The following is a 16,046-nucleotide window of genomic DNA, read 5'->3' on the forward strand; positions in this document are numbered from 1 at the left end:
TAATTGATCAGTCACAAGTAGGCTCACACTGCAATGAAGTTACTGTGAAAATCCCCTAGTCGCCACACTCCGGCGCCTGTTTGGGTACACCGAGGGAGAATTTAGCATGGCCAATGCACCTAACCAGCACTTCTTTCGGACTGTGGGAGGAAACAGGAGCACCCAGAGGAAACCCACACAGACACGGGGAGAATGTGCAGACTCCGCACAGACAGTGACCCAAACTGGGAATTGAACCCAGGTCCCTGGTGCTGTGAGGCAGCAGTGCTAACCATTGTGCCTCCGTGCTGCCCCTGAATGTTTATATCTATTCTAAAGGTTAATCGATGACAAGATGTCTGCTTTTATTTCCTCGGTGTATCAATGTTAGCTAATTGCTCATTAAATTGTGATGTCGTGTTTGCAATCATGTTCTCCATGTTTCTTTTCGTCTGCTTTTGAATGCATAGAATTCATACTGTGCCTTTGTGAGCAAAGAACCGCGCGATTTATCTCTCAATACTTTGGACCTCTCTTATTTTCATTATAAGATTATTCCTCCAAAGTTGGTCACTTTATCTTTTCCTAATCCACAGAAATGCATTTGCAAGAATGCTTTGGATCAATTAAAAAAAACAAATTTTGTACACTTGCCTTGACTACAAGAGAATCGGCCCCCGCAGGAGTCTGCATTGTTAACACAATTTGGCCATTTTCCTCTGTGTGTTGCGGTTTTCCTCCCTCTAACTTCACTGGGACGCCCGAGGCAGGAGATCCATCAGGGTAGGTCACCTGAACCTACAAAGCCAAATAACAGTCAGTTAGGACAGCGTTAAAGTTTATTTATTAGTCACAAGTAGGCTTAGATTAACACTGTGAAAATCCCCTAGTCGCCACACTCCTGCACCTGTTCGGGTACACGGAGGGGCAACTTAGCATGACCAATGCCCCTAACCAGCACGTCTTTCAGACTGTGGGAGGAAACCAGAGCATCCGGAGGAAACCTACGCAGACATGTGGAGAATGTACAAACTCCAGACACACAGTGACCCAAGCCAAGAATTGAACCCAGGTCCTTGGCACTGTGAGGCAGCAGAGCTAACCACTGTGCCACCGTGGAGGAATGGGGTAATTTAGGGATTTGTCTTCACCACACTATCGGTCGGGTTTCCCTTCAATCCACTTGCCAGTGGCACATTGTGAATCCAATCACTGGGCTAAAATCGCAGCTATTGACTACAAAACACTGGTATCACTTCTGAATGATCATAGAGAGCTACTTTGTGTTAAGCACCCTGTTGTTTACTTTGGGAAACATGTCAACACGTGATGAATGCTGGAGAAAATCCCAATGGAAATTGACTTGAGTCTTTTTTTTTGCCTGAGATTGCAATTTCCAACAAATATTACATACTCAACTCCTGGATGTCTGATACAAAGAAGGTTAGACCATTGCATAGATTCTTGCAAATCCAGCATGGCACCACCAGCTAATAGAAACATGGAAACATAGAAGATAGGAGCAGGAAGAGGCCATTTGGCTCTTTGAGCCTGTTCCACCATTTATTACGATCATGGCTGATCATCCAACTCAATAGCCTAATCCTGCTTTCTCCCCATAACCTTTGATCCCATTCACCCCAAATGCTATATCCAGCCGCCTCTTGAATACTTCCTGTGGTAATGAATTCCACAGGCTCACCACTCTTTCAGTGAAGAAATGTCTCCTCACCTCCATCCAAAATGGTCTACCCTGAATCCTCAGACTGTGACCCCTGGTTCTGGACACCCCCAACCAGTGGGAACATCCTCCCTGCATCTACCCTGTCTAGTCCTGTCAGAATTTTATAAGTCTGTATGAGATCATAGAATCATAGAAAGCCTACAGTGCAGAAAGAGGCCATCTGGCCCATCGAGTCTGCACTGACCACAATCCCACCCAGGCCCTACCCCCATATCCCGACACATTTACCCACTAATCCCTCTAACCTACACATCTCAGAACACTAAGGGGCAATTTTAGCATGGCCAATCAACCTGACCCGCACATCTTTGGACTGTGGGAGGAAACGGGAGCACGTGGAGGAAACCCACGCAGACACGAGGAGAATGTGCAAACTCCACACAGACAGTGACCCAAGCCGGGAATCGAATCCAGGTCGCTGGAGCTGTGAAGCAGCAGTGCTAACCACTGTGCCATCCCAGAATCAGCCTGGTAAACCTTCACTGCACTCCCTCGAGAGCAAGAATATCCTTCCTCAGAAAAGGAGATCAAAACTGCACACAGTGCTCTTGGTGTAGCCTCACCAAGGCCCTGTATAATGCAAAATCCCCTCCATTTTCAGAACCTCAAAGTAACCATTCCCTCCGCGATACCCTCGCCTAATCTTCCCTCACCCTCAACACTCATTCCATTTCCCCAGGCATTTTTCCATACAACAGATGGAGGAGCTGCAATAGCGCCCTCGAACTTACTCTGTTCTCACCAGCCAGGGCCCAAAACAGTCCTTGTTGTAACAATGGTGGTCTTGTAAATCTCGCAACAAATTAAGTTGTATTTGCCGCTCACAGTCTGGCCACCTTTACAAAGGCTCATTCAGCTTTGTCGAACATTCTGCTCCATTGCAGGTATAATTCCAAGCTCCCAATCATAGGAACATAGAAGAAAGTCTCACAACACCAGATTAAAGTCCAACAGTCCAACGAGCTTTCGGCGCACTTCATCAGGTGAGCGGAAAGGTAGGTTTCACAAGCACAGCATATAGAGGCAAAGACATAATTGCAAGGTAATGGTTGGAATTGTGTCTTTGCTACATATGTCTTATTTATGAAACCTACCTTTCCGCTCACCTGATGAAGGAGCAGCGCTCTGAAAGCTCCTGATTCCAAATAAACCTGCTGGACTTTAACCTGGTGTTGTGAGACTTCTTACTGTGCCCACCCCAGTCCAACGCCGGCATCTCCACATCATAGGAACATAGGGATTAGGAGCAGAAGTTGGCAAATTCAGCCTTTCCAGCCTGCTCCGCCATTCAATCAGATCATGGCTGATCTCCCCTGGTCTCAGATCCACCTCCCCACCTATTCCCCATGTCCCTTTAACCCTTTTCAAAATGAGAATTGTATCTATCTCTTGAAACCATTTAATGATTCAGATTCCACTGCGCTCTGCGGCTGTGAGAAGTAGTTCCTCCTCAACTCAGTTTTAAATCTACTGCCTCTCAACCTTTCTTTATTCATACATGGGACATGGGCGTCACTGGCTGGCCAGCATTTATTGTCTCTCCCTCTTTGCCCAAGGGCAGTTGAGAGTCAACCATGTTGCTGTGGCTCTCGAGTCACATGTAGGCCAGACTAGGTAAGGATGGCAGATTTCCTTCCCTAAAGGACAACAGTGGAACAGATGGGTTTTACAACAATCGGCAATGGTTTACATGGTTATCAGTAGATTCTCAATTCCAGATTTTTAAAATTTAAATTCAAATGGGTGGCATGGTGGCACAGTGGTTAGTACGGCTGCCTCGCAGTGCCAGGGACCCGGGTTCAGTTCCCGTCTTGGGTCACTGTCTGTGTGGAGTTTGCACGTTCTCCCTGTGTCTGCGCGGGTTTCCTCCGGGTGCTCCGGTTTCCTCCCACAGTCCAAAGATGTGTGGGTTAGGTGGATTGGCCATGCTAAATTGCCCCTTAGTGTCAAGGGGGGAATAGCATGGAGTTATGTGGATAGGGCCTGGGTAGGATCGTGGTTGGTGCAGACTAGATGGGCCGAATGGCCTCCTTCTTCACTGTAGGATTCTATAAATTGCACAACTCGGGTCCCCAGAATATTAGCTGAGTTTCTGGATTATTAGTCTAGCGTTCACACCACTAGGCCATCCCCTCCCCAAGTCACTTCAGCTCTCAGTCTTATTCTTATATAGCCGTCGTCCTATATTGTTTCCGTGAAGCATGTTCACTGAACTGTGCATCATATTTCGATCAGGCATTTGGCAATGTTTTGCACACGACAGTGCGTTTAAGGTCCATAGATGAGAAACACTGCTCCATCTTCTCGGACAGCTGGTGCCTTGAGTGTTTCTGCCGTGACTGTGTTTTACCTATTCTGGCTCATACTTCATTCCTATTATGTCCCAGGTTGTTTCAGGGACCGAGTGAGGAAACCGGTGGCTCTGACCACCAGACTGCAATCCTCTCTGCCGCCAGGAGTGGCAGAGAGTGGACCTGCAGAGCACCACGAGTGGACCTGCAGAGCACCACGAGTGGACCTGCAGAGTTTGACTGGCTGTTCTGTCTGGAGACAATACATATCTTTTTAGCCTGTCTTGATGCTCTCTCCACTCACGTTGTTTGTATCTTAAAGACTTGATTCGCTGTAAGTATTCGCATTCCAACCATTATTCATGAAAATTGAGTCTGTGTCTTTATATGCCCTGTTTGTGAACAGAATTCCCACTCACCTGAAGAAGGGGCTTGGAGCTCCGAAAGCTTGTGTGGCTTTTGCTACCAAATAAACCTGTTGGACTTTAACCTGGTGTTGTTAAACTTCTTGCCAGGAGTGGCGCCAGAGGATTGTAGGACTCTCAAAGTTGTACCCTTGTTTAAAAATGGGATGCAGGAACAACCCAAACAATTACAGGGCAGTTATCTTTACTTAGGTAAGAATCATAGAATCCCGACAATACAGAAGGAGACCATTCGACCCAACGAGTCTGCACCAACAACAATCCCACCTCGGCCTTATCCTTGTAACCCACATACTTACCCCGTTAATTCCTCTAACCTATGCATCCCAGGACACTCAGGAGCAATTTAGCAAGGCCAATGCACCTAACCCGCGCATCTTTGGACTGCGGGCATATTATTGGAATCATTTCTACAGGACAGGGTAAAGCCTCATTGAGAAAGGTATAGATTTGCTGAGGGAAGTCATCATGAAGTTTTGAGGGAGGGCCTCGTCTGACTATTGTGATTGAATTCTCTTTGAGGATTCGCATGTAAGGTTGCAGAGAGCAGTGGTCCTGGTCTACATGGACATTAACGAGGCTTTAGACGAGGTCCCCACATGGCAGGCTGTTGAATCAGTAAAAGCTCCTCGGACACCAAAGTAGCAAGGCAAATTAGATACAAAATTGACTTCCTTACAGCAAGCAAAGGGTGATAGCTGTTGTCAATGCGATTCTGCTGGGTTCAGTACTCCATCCATTGATCCTGACAGTTCATGATGACCATTTGGACTCCGATGAAGGGGGCAGATGATACACAAAATAGTGGTGTAGTTGACAGCGAGGAGGTAAGTTGTGGGCATGGGAATGCAAGAAGAGGGGAAAGGGGCCGAGTGGACTCAAAGGCAAGGGCGTGGGAATGACTGTCGGTGACCCATCTCGCAGTTCTGATCCTCAATCGGGCTCTGATTGGGAATGACCCCACGGCACGCCCAACTCCCTGCCTTCCGGAGAATGCGAATGCCATTTAATCCGTCGGCCGCCACTGAATTGTGGTGGACTCAGGGATAGTTGCTATGAAACAGCTGATGTATGAGTCTAAATCACAGCCCACCGTCAATGGATGGGATTCGCACATCTGCCCTACCCGCTCCTACTAAAATAGGGCTAGGTCTCCAAATTCCAGGAATTCGGTGGGCATATTCCCGTTCAATCTGGGGGAAGATTTGCGGGTTAACCCTTAACCCTTAACCCTTTCCCCGCCAACATGCCCGCTCATGGTGCCTAAATGAAAATCTACCCTATTCCTCAGGGAAGGTGTGTGAATGTTGCATGACAAACGGAAATGTGAGGCTGGAACATTTGGGAATCATCATGTTAATGGCAGCGCTGAAGAAATGTCAATCTCCAACTACCCATTACTTTCTTGCCAGTAACAGTGACCCACATCAATAATATTGCTTTAAATTAATTGATGGGATGTGGGCATTGCTGCCTACCTCATCAATTACTGCCCATCACTAATTGCCCTTTAAGAAGGTGATGGGAAGCTGCCTTCTTGAAACACTGCAGTCACTGTGGTGCAGGTACACCCACAGTGCTGTTAGGGAGGGAACTCCAGGATTTTGACCCAGCTGCAGGGAAGGAACGGCTGGTATATTTTCAAGTCAGGATGGTGAATGGCTTATAATTGTTTAGTTTCTCCTGATCAATGTTCCTCCCCTTACTGAACACAACAACATTAAGAGTCATAGAATTTTACACCAGAAAAAGAGACCCTTATCTTATAATTTTATATTTATTAGTGTCACAAGCAGGCTTACATTAACACTGCAATGAAGTGACTGTGAAAATCCCCTCGTCGCCACACTCCGGCACCTGTTCGGGTACAGTGAGGGAGAATTTAGCATGGCCAGTGTACTTAACCAACACGTCTTTTGGAAACCGGAGCACCCGGAGGAAACCCACGTAGACATGGAGAGAATGTGCAAACTCTACACAGACTGTGACCCAAGCCAGGAACTGAACTCGGGCCCCTAATGCTGTGAGGCAGCAGTACTAACCACTGTGCCACCGTGCTGCCCATACTTGGCCCAACACGTCTGCGCCGGCCACTATACCCCTATCTGTTACAGCACTTGCTCTGTAGCCTTGTATGCTATGCTATGTTACATATAGAACATAGAACATAGAACATAGAACATTACAGCGCAGAACAGGCCCTTCGGCCCACGATGTTGCACCGACCAGTTAAAAAAAAAAACTGTGACCCTCCAACCTAAACCAATTTCTTTTCGTCCATGAACCTATCTACGGATCTCTTAAACGCCCCCAAACTAGGTGCATTTACTACTGATGCTGGCAGGGCATTCCAATCCCTCACCACCCTCTGGGTAAAGAACCTACCCCTGACATCGGTTCTATAACTACCCCCCCTCAATTTAAAGCCATGCCCCCTCGTGCTGGATTTCTCCATCAGAGGAAAAAGGCTATCACTATCCACCCTATCTAAACCTCTAATCATCTTATATGTTTCAATAAGATCCCCTCTTAGCCGCCGCCTTTCCAGCGAAAACAATCCCAAATCCCTCAGCCTCTCCTCATAGGATCTCCCCTCCATACCAGGCAACATCCTGGTAAACCTCCTCTGCACCCTCTCCAAAGCCTCCACATCCTTCCTGTAATGTGGGGACCAGAACTGCACACAGTACTCCAAGTGCGGCCGCACCAGAGTTGTGTACAGTTGCAACATAACGCTACGACTCCTAAATTCAATCCCCCTACCAATAAACGCCAAGACACCATATGCCTTCTTAACAACCTTATCTACTTGATTCCCAACTTTCAGGGATCTATGCACACATACACCTAGATCCCTCTGCTCCTCCACACTATTCAAAGTCCTCCCGTTAGCCCTATACTCAACACAACTGTTATTCCTACCAAAGTGAATTACCTCACACTTCTCCGCATTAAACTCCATCCGCCACCTCTCGGCCCAACTTTGCAACCTGTCTAAGTCTTCCTGCAGACTACGACACCCTTCCTCACTGTCTACCACACCACCGACTTTGGTGTCATCAGCAAATTTGCTAATCCACCCAACTATACCCTCATCCAGATCATTAATAAATATTACAAACAGCAGTGGCCCCAAAACAGATCCCTGAGGTACACCACTTGTAACCGCACTCCATGATGAATATTTACTATCAACCACCACCCTCTGTTTCCTATCCGCTAGCCAATTCCTGATCCAATTTCCTAGATCACCCCCAATCCCATACATCTGCATTTTCTGCAGAAGCCTACCATGGTGAACCTTATCAAACGCCTTACTAAAATCCATATATACCACGTCCACTGCCTTGCCCCCATCCACCTCCTTGGTCACTTTCTCAAAAAACTCAATAAGGTTAGTAAGGCACGACCTACCTGCCACAAAACCATGCTGACTATCACCTATCAATTCATTACTCTCCAAATAACTATAAATCCTATCCCTTATAATTTTTTCCAACATCTTGCCGACAACAGAAGTGAGACTCACCGGTCTATAATTCCCGGGGAAGTCTCTGTTCCCCTTCTTAAACAATGGGACAACATTCGCTAACCTCCAATCTTCTGGTACTATACCAGAGGCCAACGACGACCTGAAGATCAGAGCCAGAGGCGCTGCAATCACTTCTCTTGCCTCCCAGAGAATCCTTGGATAAATCCCATCCGGACCAGGGGATTTATCTATTTTCAGACCCTCCAGAATATCCTGCACATCCTCCTTATCAACTGTAATACTGTCTATTCTACTCCCTTGCAACCCAGTGTCCTCCTCAGCTATATTCATGTCCCCTTGCGTGAACACCGAAGAGAAATATTGGTTCAATGCTTCACCAATCTCCTCCGGTTCCACACATAACTTCCCTCTGCCATCTATAACTGGCCCTAAACTTGCCCTAACCAACCTTCTGTTCTTGACATACCTATAGAACGCCTTAGGATTCTCTTTAACCCTATCCGCCAAAGTCTTCTCATGTCCCCTTTTAGCCCTTCTAAGCTTGCTCTTCAACTCCCTCTTAGCCAATCTAAAGCTTTCTAGTGCACTACCCGAGTGCTCACGTCTCATCCGAACATAAGCCTCCTTTTTCTTTTTAACCAACAAAGAAACTTTTTTGGTGCACCACGGTTCCCTAGCCCTACCAATTCCTCCTTGCCTGACAGGGACATACCTATCACAGACTCGCAGTAGCTGCTCCTTGAAAAAACTCCACATGTCGGACGTTCCCAGTCCCTGTAATCTCCTAGTCCAACCTATGTTTCCTAATTCTCTCCTAATAGCCTCATAATTACCCTTCCCCCAGCTAAAACCATATGACCAAATGGATTAGGTACTGTTTAAACCCTTTGTATCCATACTTACCAGCACAGGAAATGGAACTTTAGGTACGAAGTAGCCGCTTGTCTTTGTCAAATCGATCACATAGGGCGAGGAGACAAACTTGATATTTTTGATTTCGATTTCCTCCATTTGGCCACCTGTAGGAACAAAGCAGGGTACATGTATTTTAATTCATCATTGCATTATTAGGGAAGGAAATCTGCCATCCTTACCCAGTCTGGCCTACACGTGACTCCAGAGCCACAGCAATGTGGTTGACTCTCAACTGCCCAACAGGAGCAGCTAGGGATGGGCAATAAATGCTGGCCAGCCAGCGATGCCCCATATCCCATCAATGAATAGTCATTTTAATTCAAGATACTGATATTTTTCTGTAATTTTCATGAATGATATTTAATTGCAATCCTAATGTTTAAGTTTGGTTGCAGTCATTTTAATTTTGTCCAGTCAATTCAGCCAGAATTCAACTTTGGAGAGAAATTTATTAATGATGGACACATTTCAAAATTAATCAGGCAAGACTCCGTCTCCATATTATTTCTATGTTTCTGTCATTGGATGCCATGCCAGTGGATGTAAATACGAGGAACAAGTACTATCATGAGTCGGCGGCCATTAATTTTGCTGCAATTTTTCTTCTCAATTCTTTCATGGGATGCCCACATCGCTGACAAGATGGGCATTTGTTGCCCATTCGTAACTGCCCACTTGAACTGAGTGGCTTGTTGGGCCATTGCAGAGGGCAGTTTCACATTGCTGTAGGTTTTGGAGTCATATGGTCTTCAGACCAGGTAAGGAAGGTAGATTTCATTCCGGAAAGGTAGTTTATTTCAAAAAAACATCATTCACGGAATTTGAGCATCATTGGCTTGGCCAGCCTTTATTGCTCAACCCTAATTGTCTTTGAGAAGGTGGCTTTTGAGCTGCCTTTTGAATCACTGCAGTCTCTGTGGTGCAAGTTAGAAAGTCAGAAACGTGTTTATAAGATTAATCGAATGCTTTCAGTGCAGAAGGAGGCCATTCGGCCCATTGAACAAAGAACAAAGAAAATTCCAGCACAGGAGCAGGCCCTTTGGCCCTCCAAGCCTGCACCGACAATGCTGCCTGACTTAACTAAAACCCCCTACCCTTCCGGGGACCGTATCCCTCTATTCCCATCCTATTTATGTATTTGAGTCTGCACCCATCCTCCACAGAGCATTTTACCCAGGCCCTATCCCCCTAACCCCTTGTACTTACCCCACTAATTCCCCCTAACCTCCACATGTCGGGACAATTTAGCATGGTCAATCCACCTAATCTGCACATCTTTGGAATGTGGGAGGAAACCGGAGCACCCGGAGGAAACTCACGCAGACGTGGGAAGAATGTGCAAACTCCACGCAGACAATTCACTCGTTTATGAGATGTAGGTGTATGGTTTCAAGAAAAGTCCACTGTGATCAACTCTGCCGCTGTGAACGCGATTCCTGTCACCTGGTCCATCCTGTCAAAAATGGCAGGATCAGCAACTTGTACAGGCCCCTGAGGTGCCTAAATATGACATGGCACTGTTTTCGGCATGAAGCCAGCTCAGGTTCTGCCTCCCCTTCTGCCCTCCACCACCTCCCGCCCCCCCTTTCATTGCTCTCCTATGGTTGTGGGGAATTGCCACACGGACAGAATACTTCAATGCAGTTATGGGAGGATAGTCGGTGGCTCCACCGCAGTTTGGGCCACATCTTCAGAATGACTGATGGAAGCGATCGAAAGTTGGAAAGAATCACTTACTTGCTGTTTCAAAAACAGTTACCGCCATGTAGAAATTGTGCCCCACCAGATCATTTGCTTGCAAAGGTTTGATCTTCTCGAAGAGTTCTTCAGTTTCTAGGAAAGATTCCGCCACTCCTTTCTTGAGCTATAAGTGAGAATCAAAATGCATATTAGCCCAATCTAATTCAATGGTCTTTATTTTCTCTCAAGTGTTTCCTCCTGGTCCCGGGCCACTGTATGGCTTACCAGGCTGTGCCCTCTAAATATCAATGATCTTAGATTCAGAATTTAATGTGAGAACCTCAACTTCAACTGGACTTAAAGCAATTGTTCAAATGTGGAATTTCAGATGTGCCTCTTGAGCCTTGGTAATGAATTCTCCCAAGGTCAGAGTTTCTGTCAGATTCTAATGCATAAATTCATAAGATACCTGGGTGGATGCCCAGTCAACGAGCCAATTAACAAACAAGGACAAAGAGCAAGAACAAAGAAAAGTACAGCACAGGAACAGGCCCTTCGGCCCTCCAAGCGTGCGCCGATCATGATGCCTGCCTAAACTAAAACCGTATGCACTTATGGAGTCCATATCCTTCCATTCCCATCCTATTCATGTATTCATCTAGTTGCCCTTAAATGCTGCCATGTACCTGCTCCTACCACCTCCCCGGGCAGCGCGTTCCAAACATTCACCACCCTCTGTGTAAAAGACTTGTCTCGCACATCTCCTCTAAACTTTTCCCCACGCACCATAAACCTATGTCCCTAATACTTGACTTTTCTACCCTCGGAAAGAGCATCTGACTATTCACTCTGTCCATGCCACTCATATCAGACCGCCCCTCAACCTCCGCCATTCCAGTGAGAACAAACCGAGTTGATCCAACTTCTGCTCATAGCTAACACCCTCCAGACCAGGCAACATCCTGGTAAACCTCTTCTGTACCCTCTCCAAAGCATCCATATCCTTCTGGTAGTGTGGTGACCAGAATTGTACACAATTCTAAATGAGGCTGAACTAAGGTTCTGTACAACTGCAGCTTAACCTGCAAATTTTTATACTCAATGCCCTGACCGATGAAGGCAAGCATGCCATATGGCTTCTTGACTACCTTATCCACCTGCATTGCCACTTTCAGTATCCATGGACAAATATGCCCAGATCGCTTTGCCTGTCAATATTCCTAAGGGTTCCACCATTTACTGTATAACCTCAAACAAACTCCGGTGGAAATAAGTCAAGGGCAGTAGCTTAAAACTAGGGAGGACAAATCGATCATCCATTTTACATTTTTGACCATTAGACTTTTGAATGCTACCTATATTAAGCTGATCCTTCTCTAAACCCGAGCTATGACTGTAATATTACCTTCTGCACCCTCTCCTTTCCTTCTCCCCTATGTACTCTATGCAGAGTATGCATTGTCTGTGTAGCACGCAAGAAACAATACTTTTCACTGTATACTTACATATGACAATAATAAATCAAATCAAATGCCCTGCCAATTTTATGACCCAACAAATTCAGGCGACTGATTCAACACTTCGAATCATAGAATCCTACAGTGCAGAAGGAGGCCATTTGGCCCATCAAGTTTGTGCTGACCACAATCCCCCCAGGCCCTAATTCCGTAACCACCCTTTTAATCCCCTAACACTAAGGGGCAATTTAGCATGGCCAATCCAGCTGACCTGCACATCTTTGTGCTGTGGGAGGAAACTGGAGCACCCGGAGGAAACCCACACAGACACGGGGAGAACATACAAACTCCACACAGTCACCCGAGGGTGGAATTGAACCCGGGTCCCTGGCACTGTGAGGCAGCAGTGCTCACCACTATGCCACCTTGCTGCCTTTTCATCCCAAAGGGAAATCGCAGCCCGTTGTACTACTACTTAGGCTGACTATATATTAAGAATTCTGCTGTAGCGCCTCAGGTGCCCTGGATTTGAAGTCACACACCTTGATTAAAATAAGTGATCGCAAAGCTGTGGGTCTGGAAGATCATAACCCTTGCAGAATGTGTGTCCCTGACACGAAAGGGAGCTTTTCGGTCTAGGTTTACATTCCCACATCTGGGAGTTCGATGGTATCCCTTCTCCCTTTGTATTCCAACAACGGTGTTTATTTATTAAGGCCAAGATATCTACCAATTATTAAACCTGTGCAACCTGCTAACACTAACTTTCTTGTTAAAATTATAATAAATTCCCATTTCTCATGTAGTCTTTTTTGCTGAATCCCGCTAGTTTCTGAAGGTGGGCGGTGGGGAAGCTCTCACCTGCAGCTGTTGTTCCAGGCCCCGCAGGTATTCAAGTTTGCCTGTTTCATCAATAACTCCAAATCTCACATATGCCATTCCGTCCACTCTTTCTCCGTATGTGTAGCTTTAACAGATACCCAGAGGTGCGTTACTTGAAATGTACCAGACATCAACTGAATAAAAAAATCCCAACAGAGAAACACAACTCAACAGTTTTGGCTTTGGCTCATGAAACATAAGAACTAGGAGCAGGAGTAGGCCATCTGGCCCCTCCAACCTGTTCAGCCATTCAGCAGGATCATGGCTGGTCTTTTCGTTGACTCAGCTCCACTTACCCGCCCGCTCACCATAACCTTTAATTCCTTTACTGTTCAGAAATTTATCTATCCTTGCCTTAAAAACACTCAATGAGGTAGCCTCAACTACTTCACTGGCCAGAGAATACCACAAATTCACAACCCTTTGTGTGAAGAAGTTCAGCCTCAATTCAGTCCTAAATTTGCTCCCCCTTAGTTGAGAAGGAACTTCTTCATCTTCGTCTATGCTGAGTTCATAGAATCATAGAAACGTATAGTGCAGAAGGAGGCCATTCAGCCCATCGAATGTACACTGATAACAATCCCACTAGGCTCTATCCCCATAATCCAATGCATTTATCCTAGCCGGACTATGGCGACTAGGGGAATTTCACAGTAACTTCATTGCAGTGTTAATGTAAGCCTTATTTGTGACGAATAAATAAACTCTTACTTTACTTTACTCAGCTAGTGCTCCTGACGCTAAGGGGCAATTTAGTATCATTAAGCCACCTAATCCGCACATCTTTGGACTGTGGGAAGAAACAGGAGCACCTGGAGGAAACCCACGCAGACATGGGGAGAACGTGCAGACTCCAGACAGACAGTGATCCAAGCGGGAATCGAACCCGGGTCTGTGGTGCTGCGAGGCTGCAGTGCTAATCACTGTTCCCGAAGTGTTTGTATAAAACTATAACGAGCTCAGGCAATATCCGCAGAGAGAGAAGCGGAGTTAACATTATACGTCTGTGTTCTGATTTCTGATGATAGGACGCAGACCTGAAATGTAACTTTGTGCCTCTCAACACTGATGCAGCCAATCTGCCGAGTATTCAGTGAATTTTCTGTTTTTCTTTCATTTTTCCATAATCTCAGAGATTTAGCTTAGTGTCTGTCTAATGTCTTGTCAGATTTGGCTCAATTAACTTGAAAAAGAAAATTTTGATAAATAGATCCTTGCTTCATTGAAAGCCTGAATTCCCTATCCAACGGGAGGATGGTCAATGGGAGAGGTGGGTCAGCTTGAGAACAAAGCTCATGCCCACATTCGGGAGGTGAATACTGACATGTTCTTTCCAAAGCATTACCACTATCTTTATACACTTATGACTGTGGCCAAATTCTGCCCAACTCCATTTTCCAGTTTGCTAATGACACCAGTGTAGTGGGTCAGATCTGATATGGTGAACTGGTGCAACGACAATAATCTCTCTCGCAATGTCAATAAAATGAAAGAGATAGTCATCAACCTCAGGAAGCATGGTGGAGGACATGCCCCTATCGACATCAATGGTGATGAAGTGGAGATGGTGGAAAGCTTCAAGTTTCTAGGTGTTCAGATCACCAACCACCTGTCCTGGACCCCCCACACTGACACTATAGTTAAGAAAGACCACCAACGCCTTTACTTTCTCAGGAGGTTAAGGAAATTTGGCATCTCCACTCCAACTCTCACAATTCTTTACAGATGCACCATAGAAAGCATTCTTTCTGGATGTATCGCAGCTTGGTATGGCTCCTGCTCTGACCAAGACCACAAGAAACTAGAAGGATTGTGAACGAAGCCCAGTCCATTGCGCAACCCAATCTCCCATCCATTGACTCTGTCTGCACTTCCTGTTGCTTCAGAAAAGCCGCCAGCATAATCAAAGACCCCACACACCCTGGACATTCTCTCTTCCACCTTCTCCTGACGGGAAAAAGATACAAAAGTCTGAAAGCACGTAACGACAGACTCAGAACAGCTTCTTCCCTGCTGTCATCAAACTTTTCATAGAACCATAGAATACCTATAATGTAGGAGGGGTCCATTCAGCCCCTCGTGTCTGCACAACAACAATCCCACTGAGGCCCTATCCCCATAACCCATGTATTTACCCTGCTAGTCCCCCTGACACTACGTGACCAATCCAGCGATCTTGCACATCTTTGGACTGTGGGAGGAAACCGGAGCACCTGGAGGAAACCCACACAGACACAGGGAGAATGTGTAGACACCACACAGACAGCCACCCGAGGCCGGAATTGAACCCAGGTCCCTGGCACTGTTTGAGGCCATGATGTGGAGATGCCAGCATTGGACTGGGGTAAACACAGTAAGAAGTCTCACAACACCAGGTTAAAGTCCAACAGGTTTATTTGGTAGCACAAGCCACTAGCTTTGGGAGCGCTGCCCCTTCGTCAGGTGAGTGGGAGTTCTGTTCAGAAACAGGGCATATAAAGACACAAACTCAATTTACAAAATAATGGTTGGAATGCGAGTCTTTACAGGTAATCAAGTCTTAAAGGTACAGACAATGTAAGTGGAGAGAGGGTTAAGCACAGGTTAAAGAGATGTGTATTGTCTCCAGCCAGGACAGTTAGTCAGATTTTGCAAGCCCAGGTAAGTCATGGGGGTTACAGAGAGTGTGACATGAACCCAAGATCCTGGTTGAGGCCGTCCTCATGTGTGCGGAACTTGGCTATCAGTCTCTGCTCAGCGACTCTGCGCTGTTGGTGTTGTGAAGGCCGCCTTGGAGAACGCTTACCCGAAGATCAGAGGCCGAATGCCAGTGACCGCTGAAGTGTTCCCCAATAGGAAGAGAACACTCTTACCTGGAGCCTGGATCTCTTTAACCTGTGCTTAACCCTCTCTCCACTCATATTGTCTGTACCTTTATGACTTGATGACCTGTATAGACTCGCATTCCAACAATTATTTTGTAAATTGAGTTTGTGTCTTTATATACCCTGTTTGTGAACAGAACTCCCACTCATTTGATGAAGGGGCAGCGCTCCGAAACCTCGTGGCTTGTGCTACCAAATAAACCTGTTGGACTTTAACCTGGTGTTGTGAAACTTCTTACTGTGTGAGGCAGCAGTGCTAACCACTCTGCCACCGTGCTGCCCACACGTTTGAATGGTCCTATCATATATTAAGCTG

At 46.2% G+C, this 16,046-nt stretch overlaps 1 protein-coding gene across 1 annotated transcript in view; it reads right to left on the reverse strand.

Annotated features, from left to right (window-relative positions):
• LOC144496912 (complement C4-like) overlaps window positions 1–16,046 on the reverse strand; it is a 137,801-nt gene that overhangs the window by 104,969 nt on the left and 16,786 nt on the right. The window contains exons 8-11 of the mRNA XM_078217528.1: window positions 12,846–12,951; window positions 10,585–10,711; window positions 8,836–8,951; window positions 634–777 (exon numbers count right to left, since the gene is read on the reverse strand). Coding sequence (XP_078073654.1) covers window positions 634–777; window positions 8,836–8,951; window positions 10,585–10,711; window positions 12,846–12,951 — 493 coding nt within the window. The remainder of the gene's footprint in view (window positions 1–633; window positions 778–8,835; window positions 8,952–10,584; window positions 10,712–12,845; window positions 12,952–16,046) is intronic.

The sequence above is a fragment of the Mustelus asterias genome, chromosome 8, assembly GCF_964213995.1.
Source record: "Mustelus asterias chromosome 8, sMusAst1.hap1.1, whole genome shotgun sequence".
Classification (NCBI taxonomy): Eukaryota; Metazoa; Chordata; class Chondrichthyes; order Carcharhiniformes; family Triakidae; genus Mustelus; species Mustelus asterias.